Source organism: Sorex fumeus, unplaced genomic scaffold, assembly GCF_029834395.1.
Source record: "Sorex fumeus unplaced genomic scaffold, SorFum_2.1 ptg000164l, whole genome shotgun sequence".
NCBI lineage: Eukaryota > Metazoa > Chordata > Mammalia > Eulipotyphla > Soricidae > Sorex > Sorex fumeus.
The window spans coordinates 133,683-149,059 of NW_026606221.1; the positions used below are offsets into that span (position 1 = coordinate 133,683).

General features: G+C 55.1%; 1 protein-coding gene across 2 annotated transcripts; it reads right to left on the bottom strand.

The window, feature by feature from the left end:
* Positions 1 to 226: 226 nt before the first annotated feature.
* Positions 227 to 14,864, bottom strand: VAMP4 (vesicle associated membrane protein 4). Of its 2 annotated transcripts, XM_056107392.1 has the most exons (8): positions 14,712 to 14,864; positions 12,174 to 12,296; positions 10,773 to 10,819; positions 10,392 to 10,442; positions 7,811 to 7,911; positions 5,242 to 5,321; positions 1,499 to 1,550; positions 227 to 791 (listed from the first exon to the last, which is right to left on the bottom strand). In XM_056107392.1, exons 2-8 carry the CDS (start codon positions 12,237 to 12,239, stop codon positions 763 to 765), a joined length of 426 nt encoding a protein of 141 aa, XP_055963367.1. In that variant the 5' UTR covers positions 12,240 to 12,296; positions 14,712 to 14,864; the 3' UTR covers positions 227 to 762. The 2 variants fall into 2 exon arrangements, with proteins under 2 accessions (XP_055963367.1, XP_055963368.1); XM_056107393.1 differs by lacking the exon at positions 10,392 to 10,442.
* Between the last annotated feature and the right edge of the window lie 513 nt (positions 14,865 to 15,377).

Here is a 15,377-nt window from a genome sequence, read left to right on the forward strand (position 1 = left end):
GCGTGCAAGGCAGACACCCTCCCCGCTGTGCTATGGCTCCGGCCACGAATGTTGTTGCTTTTCACTTTCACACACTCCAAGGATGTTCTCCAAACACTTTTTTTCAATTATCATGATTATCTCCAGATATTTATGGTGCCAGGGAAGACTTCAAACCGTTGAAATTTTCCATTTCCGTAATCCAGATGTCAAAAAAAATAAAATAAAATTCGAACACATTCCCGTATACGGTCAAAAATAGGTTTACTGGAATGTTTTTAAGTAAGAGCTGAAGGTAGCCACATTGACAACACTTGGTTTTGGTTACATCCATAAACATGTGGAAATTGCAAAGCAATTATAATGTGAGGAGAATCTTGCAAATACTGTCAGGGGGGTTCTGCAATCTCCTTTTGCTGGAGAGCGTGAACACTTCTCCCATCGGCTGCCCCACCAGAGATGCAATAATGCAAGTCCTGACGTCGCTGAAATCACAGTATGAAATCTCATTATCAGTGTTTAACTATATACACGAATAACGCGCTGGCAAGCATGTCGCTTCCAAAGAGCTCCTTGGGGTGTGGCAAAAGAGAGGTTGGGGTTATCTGCTTCAAAAAATTATGAAAAGCACGTTTTGTTGGGCGGGAGGGGAAGTGGACATTTCCGGTGCTCCCATTTGAAGTGACGCTTGCCTCACGCTCTGGGGTGGGGTGGGGGGGAGTCTCAAAGGTTCTGTACACGGTGCCATCTTTCGTTACTGCCCTGGGTTCAACAGACATCAAGTCAGGTGCGGTACTTCACAAATATAAGAACTGCAAGAGACAAGGAAGGAGGGAACAGAACATCATCAAATTCCCTTTTTGTTTTTTCCTTTTTGGGTCACACCCGGCGACGCTCAGGGGTTCCTCCTGGCTCTGCACTCAGGAATTACTCCTGGCGGTGCTTGGGGGTGCCTATGCTAGGAATCGAACCCGGGTTGGCCGTGTGCAAGACAAATGCCCTACCCGCCGTGCTATCACTCCAGCCCTATCAAATACCCTCTTGCTGTTAGCAAGAGCTTCCCTGGGGTTGGAGAGCTGTGACCTTCCTGACCCTGGAAGCTGGGACCAGGTGACCATTAGTGCCACCCACCAGCGGCTCCACCCCCATGGAACACACACGATTCAAGGGGGTGACCCTAAGCAGAGGCCTTGGAGAAAAGGCTGTCCTAAAACTAGGAGGGGAGGGGAGGGGAGGGGAGAGGAGGGGAGAGGAGAGGATGTCTCACAACCGAGATGGAGCTCAGGGCTAAAGGAGGTCAGAACTCGGTGAGCTGAGACCAGTTCTGCCCCTTGAGAGGAAAAAGAATCCCGGGGGGTAGGGGGGCCCTAGGAGTTCCCATGTAAGATGCATAATCCATAAGACTCTCGGTGAAGAGCTCCCGAGTGGAACCAGAGATCACGACAAATCGTGACATCCCTTCTGAGGGCAGTGAACCCCCAAGCAACCGCACGCTGGGAAGGACCCGGCAAATACTTACTGATGATCACTAGCAAAAGGGTCACGGCGACCAAAGCCATGATAGCTTTTATCTACAAGACACAAAAGGGCAGACATCAGCAGGGGCCCCGCTGGGAGCCTCGGACAGGCACTGCATTTCCTTGGAAGCGCACGAGCTGCTGGCATCCTGCTGTGCACGGGGTTCTCCCTCACTGATGGCTGTTTTTGTGTCCCTGTGACGACTTTGCAGTCTGGGGCGGTGCTGCCAGCAGACACACGGAAGCCGCCAGGCCTGGCCTGCCCGTCTGATGTCTCACGCCCAGGAAACTGCCAAAGTACAGTTCCTGAATGGAAGCGGCCTTCTGCGTGCTCACTCTGAATGCTGTTGCATCCTGCTCCCCGTGCTGGTATGTTTTTTCTTTTTATACTTTTTTGGGTCCCACCCGGCGATGCTCAGGGCTGACTCCTGGCTCTGCACTCAGGAATCACTCCTGGCGGTGCTCGGGGGACCCTATGGGATGCCGGGGATCGAACCCGGGTCGGCAGTGTGCCAGGCCAATGCCCTCCCCGCGGTGCTATCGCTCCAGCCCCTCTTCCTGGTATTTTTCATCTCTGGGACTATACTTGAGACTCATTTTTAGAATTTCAGATTTTTCAGTTTTAGGTTCTTTTTAGTTTTAGTTAGGGTACTGTTGGCGATCGCATATCATGCAGAAAACATCCCTGCCCCCTCAGTTTTCTGCCTTCAACCTGACCCCTGCTGGCCCCCACCATGGTCTGCTGGGTTCTGCAGACCTGTCTTGGTCGGAAGAGAGCACACTAGCTCAGCAACCTGGCAGAAGGAGATGTCTTTTTTTTTTCCACTTCTTGGGTCACACCCAGTGATGCTCAGGGCTGACTCCTGGCTCATGCACTCAGGAATTACTCCTGGCGGTGCTCGGGGGACCCTGTGGGATGCTGGGAATCGAACCTGGGTCAGCTGCGTGCAAGGCAAACACCTCCCCGCCACTGTTCTCTCTCTCTCTCTCTCTCTCTCTCTCTCTCTCTCTCTCTCTTCACTTCACACCTGGCGATGCTATGGGATGCCGGGGATCAAACCCAGCTTGGCTGCATGCAAGGCCAACACCCTCCCCACTGTTCTCTCTCTTCTCTCCCTCTGTCTCTCTCTTTCGTCACACCCAGAGATGCTCAGTGGTTACTTCTGGCTCATGCACTCAGGAATCGCTCCTGGCGGTGCTCAGGGGACCATATGGAGTGCTGGGAATCGAACCTGGGTCGGTCATGTTGGCTGCGTGCAAGGCAAACGCCCTACCTGCTGTGCTATCGCTCCAGCCCCGACAAAGGCGATCTCTTAAGGTTAACCCTTAGCTGGCTGCTTAACTGGAGTCATTCAGGGCCCACGAGAGGGCTGGAGGGCTGGAAGGCCGATTCATCCCTGGCTGCATGGCCCCCCTGGTCACCAAGCCTGCTGCGTGAGTGCCCCTGAGTTTGTCGCTCCTGACATCCCCCGCCGAGAAGGGCACTGTGAGGTTTGCTCGGGACCAAACAGCAGCCGGAGATGAAAAAGTGACACTTCCTGAAGCAGATGATGGAAGATTGGGGGCGTGGAGGGGAGGCGGCGGACTTATGGCCCACCTGGGCAGGAAGCCCCCCGTTACATTCCTGCTTCCTCACACCTGTCCCCAGCAGACAACAGGCTGGGCCCAGGACACGGGTTCCACTTGTCTCTGCTCCTGTCTCCCCCTTTCCTGCCCACGACAACTTAAATGCCCTTTTTAGTCTCTCCAGGGCTGTGGCTAAAACTCACCCTCATCAGAGGTTCCTAGCACCCACCCAGGACACCCCTTAAGCAGCTTCTCCAATTCCCTTCACTTTGTCTCTGTCCCTTAGTCTGCGCCAGACAGGGTGTTTTTTTTTTTTTTTTATGCTTTTTGGGTCACACTCGGCGATGCTCAGGGGCTACTCCTGGCTCTGCACTCAGGAATCACTCCTGGCGGTGCTCAGGGGACCATGTGGGATGCTGGGAATTGAACCCGGGTTGGCCGCATGCAAGGAAAACGCCCTCCCGCCCTCCCCGCTGTGCTATCGCTCCGGCCCCCAGGGTTTTTTTTTTTTTCTTTTTGGGTCACACCCGGAGATGCCCGGGGTTACTTCTGGCTCATGCACTCAGGAATTACTCCTGGCGGTGCTCGGGGGACCATATGGGATGCTGGAAATCGAACCCGGGTCGGCTGCGTGCAAGGCAAACGCCCTCCCCGCTGTGCTATTGCTCCAGGCCCCAGACAGTGTTCTTAAATCTACCAGGCACGTTCATCAACAATTGCAAAATGTGTCCTTTGCTGGAGCAATAGCACAGTGGGCAGGGTGTTTGCCTTGTGCAAGGCTGACCTGAGGTGCAATTCCCGGCATCCCATAGGGTTCAAAAAGAAGAAAAATAAATAAATAAAGATTCCGGAGCCAAAATGCTCACGGTATAAACTGATTTCATGTCTACTGAGTTTTAATCAGTTTTCATCAAAATAGTTTCCTATTTATCGATTAAAGATGGTTCATTTGCGGGCTGGAGTAATAGCACAGCGGGTAGGGCGTTTGCCTTGCATGCTGCCGACCCGGGTTCGATTCCCAGCATCCCATAGGGTCCCCCGAGCACCGCCAGGAGTGATTCCTGAGTGCATGAGCCAGGAGTGACCCCTGAGCATCGCCGGGTGTGACCCAAAAAGCAAAAAAAAAAAAAAAAAAAAAGATGGTTCATTTGCAGGGGGAGCAGGGAGGGATGCAGTTATTATAAACAGATGAGGCATTCAAACCAGCATCACCTGCAGGAACTGCTGGAATGTCTCCAGAATACCTGGCACTGGCAGCTGGCCGGCATCACATTTTTACAGAGGGATCAAGAAAGTACATGGATACTTTGCAACTTGGACATGACTGCTATTAAAAATTCTTACAGGGGGCTAGAGCGAGAGCGTAGCAAGGAGGGCGTTTGCCTTGCACGCGGCCCGACCCGGGTTCGATTCCCAGCATCCCACAGGGTCCTCCGAGTACCACCAGGAGGGATTCCTGAGTGCAGAGCCAGGAGGAATCCCTGAGCATTGCCAGGTGTGACCCAAAAAGCAAAAATAAATAAATAAAAATTTAAAACTCCTTACAAGGGGCTGGAGCGATAGCACAGCGGGGAGGGCGTTGGCCTTGCACGCAACTGACCCGGGTTCAATTCCCAGCATCCCACAGGGTCCTCCGAGCACCGCCAGGAGTGATTCCTGAGTGCAGAGCCAGGAGGAACCCCTGCGCATCGCCGGGTGGGACCCAAAAAGCAAAAATAAGTAAATAAAAATTTAAAAATCCTTACAGGGGGCCGGAACAATAGTACAGTGAGGAGGGAGTTTGCCTTGCACGTGGTCGACCCGGGTTCGATCCCCAGCATCCCATAGGGTCCCCTGAGCACTGCCAGGAGTCATTCCTGAGCACAGAGCCAGGAGGAACCTTTGAGCATCGCCGGGTGGGATCCAATTTAAAAAAAAAAAATCCAGACCCCAAAGTGGACAGGGGTCAGATGATAAGATGAGAATGCAGGAGAGGATCCCAAGGCACCTGGGCCTCTTGACGTGCCAAAGCCCAGCAGGGCCCGGGCTGGCTCGACACGGGCAAGAAACACCCAGTTCCCAGCCAGCTGGACGGGACAGTATGAAGCTGTGCCTGCATCTTCTCCCCGCAGCCCGGGTCCCACCTACCCCCAAGCCCCCATCCTCCCTGAGGCCCAAGGGGCGCTGGCAGGCCACCTACCTTGCATCCACGCCACCACATGTGTCGTCGAAGCTGTTTGGATCTGTTGCTGAAAGCAGCTGCGTTATCCGATAAGCTCTCTAGGTCACAAAGGGCGGAGAGAAGGGTTAGTTGATGGAATGGGGTTGTTCCCTTCTTCTTTTTTTTTTTTTTGCTTTATTTATTTATTTTTTGCTTTTTGGGTCACACCCAGCGATGCTCAGGGCTCTGCACTCAGGAATTACCCCTGGCGGTGCTCAGGGGACCATATGGGATGCTGGGAATCGAACCGGGTCGGTCGCATACAGGGCAAAAGCCCTCCTTGTTGTACTAATGCTCCAGCCCCCGGAACAGGGTTCTTGGCTCATAGACACAAGAATTTTTTTTTTTTTTTTTGCTTTTTGGGTCACACCTGGCCGTGCACAGGGGTTACTCCTGGCTCTGCACTCAGGAATTACCCCTGGTGGTGCTCAGGGGACCATATGGGATGCTGGGAATCGAACCCGGGTCGGCTGCATACAAGGTCAACGCCCTACCTGCTGTACTAATGCTCTGGCCCCCCGAGTCCTGTTTCCACGGACTCTTCTTGCCTTTATCCCAGATCACGGCATTTAAGATGAAATAACAACTCTTTTACCAAAGTCTTCCTGGAGACCATATGGGATGCTGGGGATCGAACCCGGGTCGAACCTGGGTCAGCTCAAGTTGGCCGCGTACAAGGCAAGCACCAGATTAATTTACTAACTTCAACCTCTTCCCATTTTTTTTTCTTTTTCTTCATTTTGGGTCACACCCAGCAATGCACAGGGGTTACACTCCTGGCTTTGCGCTCAGGAATCACCCCTGGCGGTGCTCAGGGGACCATATGGGATGCTGGGAATCGAACCTGGGTCGGCCGCGTGCAAGGCAAACGCCCTACCCGCTGTGCTATCGCTCCAGCCCCATGCTTGATCCATTTTTAATGAAAATTTAAGGACCTTTTCCCAGAGCCACAAGGCTTTAGAATAAATGTATGATTTGGGTAGGAAAATCACACAGAACAAAATTACACACGGAGCTGTGATTCCTAGAAGATACTGATGTTTTAAAGCCAAACAGTATGAAAAAAAATTTTTTTTTTTTTACAGGAATATGGGCTGGAGTGATAGCACAGCGGTAGGGCATTTGCCTTGCTTGCAGCTGGCCAGTCAAGCCGGGTTCGATTCCTCCGCTCCTCTCAGAGAGCCCGGCAAGCTACCGAGAGTATCTCTCCCGCACGGCAAAGCCTGGCAAGCTCCCTGTGACGTATTCGATATGCCAAACACAGTAACAAGTGTCACGATGGAGACATTACTGGGCCCGCTTCAGCTAATCGATGAACAACGGGAGGACCGTGACAGGAATATAAATTTAAGAAGTGATTAAATAAGTTTTGGCTAAAATGGTGTACCAAGGGTTAATCACATATTTGGCCATTCATCATTTAACTGTTTTTTTTGTTTTGTTTTGTTTTATCATTTAACTGTTGAGGGGCTGGAGCAATAGCACAGAGGACAATGGGAAGGGCATTTGCCTTGCATGCAGCGGACCCAGGTTCAATTCCCAGCATCCCATAGGGTCCCCCCGAGCACCGCCAGGAGTGATTCCTGAGTGCAGAGTCAGGAGTAACCCCTGAGCATCGCCGGGTGTGACCCAAAAAGCCAATAATAAATAACCATTGAGCGCCTAATTCAGAGGTCGGTGACACTCAGGAGAGGAGGGTCAGTGATGGGCAGGGACAGAGCACAAGCTTCGCATGCAGGCGTCCCCAGCACCATGTGGTCCCCTGAGCAATAATCCAGGAGTAGCCTCCAGGACCCCTGGGTGTGGCCCACTGTCAATCAATGTTACCCCTTTCCCTTCCTTTCCTAGTTAACATGAACACCTCAGGTGAGTATCCAGTAAGTTCCATACGAGCAGGAAGGGTTCAAACTCTCCTCCCAAAGATCACGATAATTAGAAAGCACGGCAACATCACAGGAATAGAAGAAAAACTCTTTAATGATTTAAAAAAAATTTTTTTTTCATTCTCAGCTATACAATTAAAAAACAAATACAGTGCCAGGGCGATAGTACAGTGGTAGGGGACGAGACTGACCCTGGCATCCCATAGTGTCCCCCCAAGCACTACAGTATAGAGCCAGGAGTAACCCCTGAGCACTGCTGGGTGTGGCTCAAACACACACACACACACACACACACACACACACAAAACCAACAACACAATAACAAAACCCACACAAATACAGAGACAACTCAAAGGAAGTTAAAGCAAAACTTAGCGGATAGGGCGTTTGCCTTGCACACATTCGGACCCAGATTCGATCCCCGGCATCCCATAGGGTCCCCCAAGCACCGCCAGGAGTGATTCCTGAGTGCAGAGCCAGGAGGAAGCCCTGAGCATTGCCGGGTGGGACCCAAAAGGCAAAACATAAAATAAAATCAAACACCAAATTCATGAACTTCAGCATTTTTTGTTTGGTCAGCCCAGATTCCACCCACTAAGAAAAAGAAAGACACAAAGTCACGACCCGCCAGATCAGTGAGACCCGGCAGCAGGGTTTGTCTGTACCTGACTTGTCCTGGAGTTCATCCAATCTCTCCCCCCTTTCGATGACCTTCGTGATATTTTCTTGCATGACATCGATGACTTCGTCCACCTGATTCTGAACACTAGGTACAGAGAGGGAGGGGAGGCGCTGACCATTGCAGAACGCGCGGGGAAATGAACTTGGCCACAGCCACGGGAGCTTGGACGGAGCTTTGAGGACAGCAGGTGGCTGAATGTCTTAACAGAATGTCCCCCGACCCGGGACGTGTGGGGCTCCCAATCGTTATGCCCAAGGAATGCGACCCTGCCCCGTTCCTGTCAGCACGCGGGAAGCCTGTGTCTGTGGTTTGGGATCCACGCACGGGGGTGCTAGGATGAGGCCACCGGCCACGGGAGCCACATGCAGGGGTGCTGGAATGAGGCCACTGATCATGGGATCCATGTTCAGGGATGCTAGGAGGTCACTGGCCATGGAATCCACACACAGGGGTGCTAGGATGAAGCCATTGGCCACCACGGGAGCCACGTGCAGGGATGCTGGGATGAGGCAACTGGGCACAGAAGCAACGCATGGGGATGCTAGGAGGCCACTGGCCACGAGAGACACACGCAGGGGTGCTAAGATGACGCCACTGGCCACAGAAGCCATATGCCAGGGTGCTAGGAGGCCACTAGCCACAGGACCCACGCGCGGAGGTGCTAAGATGAGGCCACTGGCCACAGAATCCATGCGCGGGGATGCTAGGATGAGGCCACTGGCCACGGGATCCACATGCAGGGATGCTAGGAGGCCACTGGCCACGGGAGCCACATGCAGGGATGCTAGGAGGCCACTGGCCACGGGATCCACATGCAGGGATGCTAGGAGGCCACTGGCCACGGGATCCACATGCAGGGATGCTAGGAGGCCACTGGCCACAGGATCCACATGCAGGGATGCTAGGAGGCCACTGGCCACGGGAGCCACATGCAGGGATGCTAGGAGGCCACTGGCCACGGGAGCCACGTGCAGGGATGCTAGGAGGCCACTGGCCACGGGAGCCACATGCAGGGATGCTAGGAGGCCACTGGCCATGGGATCCATGCGTGGGAGTGCCAGGATGAGTTGAGTGTGCACATATTTCTTCCTGCCAAGCAGCTCCCCACATGAAGCTGCCCGTCCCTCTCTCTGCTCGTGCTCCCCGGAACGGCCTTCAAGGACCGTGTGACCGTCCCGTGCCCAGCTTTCCCTTTGTCGTCAGGGCTCACAGCCACCGAGAAGACAAGCAGCACAGGCTTCCCCAGAACTCGGCCAGAAAGCGCAGGCCCCTGCAGGCCTGTGTGTGGGGGAGAAGGACACGGAGTCTCCAGGGGCAGCTGCCGGGCTTGGGAAGGGCAGGAGGGAGTGTCCACTGCATCCCTCGGGACGTAAGAAATCGAGTGACGGATTTGCAGCCAAACCGGGGCCTGGGGGCTGGAGCAATAGCACAACAGGGAGGGCGTTTGCCTTGCACGCGGCCCACCTGGGTTCGATTCCCAGCATCCCATATGGTCCCCTGAGCACTGCCAGGGGTAATTCCTGAGTGCAGAGCCAGGAGTAACCCCTGAGCATTGCTGGGTGTGACCCAAAAAGAAAAAAGAAAAAAAAAATAAACCAGGGCCTGAGTGCTTGTCAAAGAAATGCTCTTGGCAGACATGGATTCAAAGCTACGGGAAGCCGGGCTGGACAGATGGCCCAGAGGGCTGGCCACAGGCTTTGCACCTCTAACTGTCAGCACCCTACGGTGGCCAGAGCACGCCTGGGACTGCCACCCCCGCAAAAATAAATAAATAAATAAATAAAATAAAAGGAAAGCTTCAACCAGCATGCGCGTTTCCCTTAGCTGACATTCAGAGCTGTCAGGGTGAAGTGGAAAAGCCATACGGTACGGGGGGCTGGAGCGACAGCACAGCGGGTAGGGCGTTTGCCTTGCACGCGGTCAACCTGGGTTCGATTCCCAGCATCCCATAGGGTCCCCTGAGCACCGCTAGGGGTAATTCCTGAGTGCAGAGCCAGGAGTAACCCCTGAGCATCACCGGGTATGACCCAAAAAGCAAAAAAAAAAAGAAAAGAAAAAAAAAAGGGAAGCAGCATAGGGGGGTCCTGGTGCCCACGAGCTTCTCTGGTCTACATCGGGACACTGCAATTGTCTCCTGGGCACATAAGAGGGATTTTAGGGGCAGAGGGCTCCCCGAGTCTTGCCAGGAGGGAGTCCTGGGGCATAAAGCCAGGAGTCAGCCCTAACGACCACCATGGTGTGGGGGCCCCCCATATATGTGTGTGTGTGTGTGTGTGTATGTGTGTGTATGTGTGCATACATGTGTGTGTGCGCGTGTGTGTGTATATGTGTGTATGTGTGTGTATATCTGTGTGTGCGTGTGTGTGCGCGCGTGTGAATATTACAGATTCCGTGGCCATCAGGTCTGGACCCTGCCCCTTCGCATCTGAAAGCAGGACTGGCTGTGTATCTGCTGTTTGCAAGAACGGGCAGAACGGGCGCCCCCGGGGTGCACCGGGCTGCGTTCCTGCTCTGCCCAGGAAGGCGACAACCCCTCAAACGGAAAGAGTATCTCAGGGACTTACTGCTTGATCTTATCATTCCTGGGTCCGAATCTTGGTCCAGAAGGCCCCCTCCTGCAAACAAATGCCAGGGTCAGGTCACTCATGAGGAAATCAAGGCGGCGCGAGCTGCATGCTCGACCCGGGGGCCCCTCCTGTGCCCTCGGCGGTGCTCGGGGACCATCTGGGGTGCTGAACCCGGGGTGTTCCATTTACAGAGAATCTTTCTAGAAAATGCGGGTGGCATGGGAGGCGGTCGCTCAGGGGCTGCCTGGGGCCCCGGGAAATGACAGGCAGGTGGGGCAGCAAACAGGAGGGCGCGGACACGTGTCAAAACTCAGCGTGCACGTTAAGAGACACTTCCGGGCAGCACACGTCAGGAAAGCTGGGAGGAAAGAAACTTACAGGAAAAAGTCCTCTTCTTCATCTGAGTCATCTTCCAGAAGATTCCTCTGCCGAAAGAAGGGAAGATGTGTGTTTTGAGAACAAGAGGGCAGCTTTTTTTTTTTTTTTTTGGCTTTTTGGGTCACACCCGGCAATGCTCAGGGGTTACTCCTGGCTCTGCGCTCAGGAATTACCCCTGGCGGTGCTCAGGGGACCATATGGGATGCTGGGAATCGAACCCAGGTTGGCTGCATGCAAGGCAAATGCCCTACCCGCTGTGCTATTGCTCCAGCCCCTATTTTTGTTTTTTGATTTTTTTTTTCTTTTTGGGGCACACCCGGCAATGCTCAGGGGTTCCTCCTGGGCTCTGAACTTTGCGATCACTCCTGGCTGGGGGGACCATATGGGATGCCGGGGATCCAACCCGGAAAGGCCGCGTGCAAGGCCAACGTCCTCCCTGCTGTCCGGCCCCAAGGAGGTAGACGTTTTTGGGGGGGCTTTGTTTCTCTCCCCAGTTTTGGGGGCCATACCCAGCGATGCTCAGGATTGACTCCTGGCTCTATGCTCAGGGATCACTCAGGCGGGACTCGGGGACCATTCAAGATGCCGGGGATCGAACCCAAGGCAAGCGCCGATCACGCTGTACTCTCTGGCCTTGGTGAGGATTCTGAGTTACCAGCTTCTCAGCCAGAGTCCTCTACTAAGCATCACTCCTGCAAGCTAAAAGTTATGGAACCACGGTGGGAGATGCACAGACTGAAAGAACGAGGGCCAGGGGCTACACTTTGACTTTTAAAAAGAAACAAACGGGAGCTGGAGTGATAGCACAGCGGGGAGGGTGTTTGCCTGGCACGCGGTCAACCCAGGTTCGATTCCCAGCATCCCATATGATCCCCTGAGCACCGCCAGGAGTGATTCCTGAGTGCAGAGCCAGGAGGAACCCCTGTGCATTGCTGGGCGTGACCCAAAAAGCAAAAAAAAAAAAAAAAAGTAACATCGCCTTTGCAATATGGTTATCGCGAAGAGAAACTAGAATACTAGAATGAAAAGATGGCAATCCTGGGGCGAGAATCCAGTAGGAAGGGCATCTGCAGAGCCAGGTTCAATTCCCAGCATCCCATATGGTCCCCTGAGCACCATCACGAGTAACCCCTGAGTATTACCAGGTGTGGCCCCCCAGAAACAAAGAAAGATGGCAATAAACTTCAGAATTTTCTGAAAGGCACTTACTAAGGCAGTAAAAACCATGCTTTGAGATCTTTTTTGCCTCTGTTTTGGTGTAACACCCGGAAGTGTTAAGGGCTGTTCTCAGCCTGACCCTCCAGGGACTCAGGGATGCTGGGGATAGCCCGGGACTCCGGGCACAAAGTAGCTGCCATAGCTCCAGCCCTTGCAGCCCTCTTGCCCAGCAGGGGGACTCACCCTTTCGCTCTTCACGGATCCAGTGACGTCGTCATCGTTCAGGTGGCGCTTGAACTTGGGAGGCATGTTTCTTAACTTGGGGAGCACCCCGTCTGCTTCCCCAGGAGAGTCAGTTACCTGCCCCTTGAAGAAGAAAGAAGCTGCATCAGATGTGAGACTTTGGGGCAGAAGCTGAGCACTGGCAACTGGGTGTGAGTCCCTCCAGCCAGGACGGGCTTCTTCACTCTCCCGGGCAGACCCTGTGAGCCGAGCGGCCCCGGGCTTGGTAGAAGGCCCCTGCAAGACCAAGAAAAACACAGCTCCTTCTTCAGAGAACACGATAAGCACCTCGTAATTTCCATCTCAGTGATTATTAATTCCAGAAGGAGTTTACGTTTTTGTAAAAAAAAAAAAAAAAGGCAAAGTGGTCTGTCCGAGACAGGAGAAAAGAGGAGGTAGCCCATGAAAAAAGAGACAAAGAACTTAAAAACATGTTTATCTTGGGGTCCAAAGGCAACGGAACATGGCCAGCTTGCTCACTTTTCTGTCCTTCCATCCTCTCTCTCTTTCTTTCGTTTTTGGGTCACACCTGGCCATCCTCAGGGCCTACTCCTGGCTTCTGCACTCAGGGATCACTCCCGGAAGGCTCGAGGGACCATATGGGATGCCGGGGATTGTGGCTGAGTGCAAGGTAAGTGTCCTGTCCACTGGACTATCGCTCAGGCGCCATCACTTTTATTTATTCGCTTAAACAATAGTGAAACAGGGATGGCTCGGTTTCTGCATGGGATTGGGAAGTGGTCAAGTCAGATTAGCACATGCAAGACCATTTGAGGGACGCCTCCCCATTCTGGGAAATGGCCCCACCTCTACCTGAGATTTACACCGTCCCCTCTCTTTCCTTCCTCAAAGTCTCTAAGGCTGGAGCGATAGCACAGCGGTAGGGTGTTTGCCTTGCACACAGCCAGCCCGGCTGAGCCGGGTTCGATTCCTCCGCCCCTCTTGGCAAGCTACTGGGAGTATCTCGCCCGCACGGCAAAGCCTGGCAAGCTCCCTGTGATGCATTCGAGATGCCAAACACAGTAACAACAAGTCTCACGATGGAGACGTTACTGGGCCCGCTCCAGCAAATCGATGAACAATGGGAGGACCGTGACCGTGAATATATATAATATGGTATCTTATACTTATATATCATTGTATCACGGTCATCCCGTTGTTCATTGATTTACTTGAGCAGGCGCCGGTAACGTCTCCATTCGTCCCAGCCCTGAGATTTTAGCAGCCTCTCCTTACTTGTCTTTCCCAGATTCGATTCCTCTGTCCCTCTCAGAGAGCCCGGCAAGCTACCGACAGTACCCCGCCCGCACCGCAGAGCCTGCCAAGCTCCCTGTGATGTATTCAATATGCCAAAACCAGTCCCAACAAGTCTCACAATGGAGACGTTACTGGTGCCTGCTCGAGCAAATCGATGAACGACGGGAGGATAGTGCATAGTGCTACTTATGTATAATATTTATTTATTTATTTATTTATTTTGCTTTTTGGGTCACACCTGGCGATGCACAGGGGCTACTCCTGGTTCTGCACTCAGGAGTTACTCCTGGCGGTGCTCAGGGGAACCATATGGGATGCTGGGAATCGAACCCGGGTCGGCCGCGAGCAAGGCAAACGCCCTACCCGCTGTGCTATCTCTCCAGCCCCTGTATAATATTTAAAGCTATTTATAGATATTTAAAATACATACGTCTTCTTTAGAAAATATCAGATATTGTTCTGAAGCACAGCATGGGGTGTTCCAGAAAAATAAAGAACCACATGTGCCAAGAGCTGGGTTTATGCAGCCAGGATGGGCTTGTCCTCGCTGTCAGAAAACCTCACCGCCTTTTCCATGCTGACAGGTCGCTGTCATTTGCTCCTAAGGGGCGGGCAAATTATTCAGAATTTTCTGGTGGGAAAAAAAAAAAAGCTGAGCCCGAGTGTGTGCGTCTGCATGCGCCCCCTTGCTCTCCCGGGCCCCCCTCTTTGCATTCAGAGGAGTATGCGGGCTGAGGGTCCCCCTGTGCCCCCCAGCCTTGGTGGCCCGGGTGGGTCGGGGTGAGGGGGCGGCGCCGCTGCAGGACAGCCAGGCACCGGCAGGGGGCGCGCGTCGCAGCACCTGCCCGGGGGGCGGAGCCACCTCACCTGGCCGGAACGGATGCAAACGCCCCAGGGCAGCTCCCCGTCCTGCGGTGCAGCCCCCAGACCCAGCGGCGCCTCGGGGTGCCCCGAGCGACCCCCGAGCGCGCTCTGCCGCCTCCGATTGCGCGTCCCCCCCGCGGGCTGTGCCCCGCGACTCATCCCCAGCTTGGGGGGCCGCCCCCGGGTGGGCCCTCCCCATCCCCCGCGCCCCCTGGCCGCAACCCCGCAGACCCCAGACCGTCCGGCGCGATCGCGGGCTCCTCCCCACCGGGGGTACCCTCGGCGGCCCCCCAGGCCCAGCCCGGCTCCTCGCGGACGTTGGGGGGCTGCGGGGCGCGTCGCCCGTCCTCTGTCTCCTCGCGGCGGGTGGGCGGATACCTGCGTGTGCTCCGGGGGGCGCTCCGGGCAGCCCTCGGGGCTCGGCGGAGTGACCAGGGCAGCGGGCAGCCAGGGTCCGGCGTCGCCGCTCCGCCGCAGCTGCGCCCCCGCGCATCGAGTCCATCGGCGCTCCCGGCGGAGGGGCGGGGCCAGGCCGCGGAGCGCCGAGGGAGTCGATGAGCCCAGCCGGAAGAGGCCGCGGTGGCGGGGCGGGGCCAGGAGGCGGGAGCGTCGAGGGATTCGTCGTCCTCCCTGCCACTCCATGCTCCCACTCCGGAAGAGGCGGGGCCAGGCCGCGGAGCATCGTGGGATTCGTAGTCCTCCCGGCTACTCCGCGCCACACCCGGAAGAGGCCTCCGAGGGGGCGGGGCCAGGACGTAGAGCGAGTCGCAGAGAGGCGGGGGCGGGGCCAGGACGCAGGGGCGGGGCCAGGACGCAGAGCGAGTCGCAGAGGGACGGGGGCGGGGCCAGGACGCAGGGGCGGGGCCAGGACGCAGAGCGAGTCGCAGAGGGACGGGGGCGGGGCCAGGACGCAGGGGCGGGGCCAGGACGCAGAGCGAGTCGCAGAGGGACGGGGGCGGGGCCAGGACGCAGGGGCGGGGCCAGGACGCAGAGCGAGTCGCAGAGGGACGGGGGCGGGGCCAGGACGCAGGGGCGGGGCCAGGA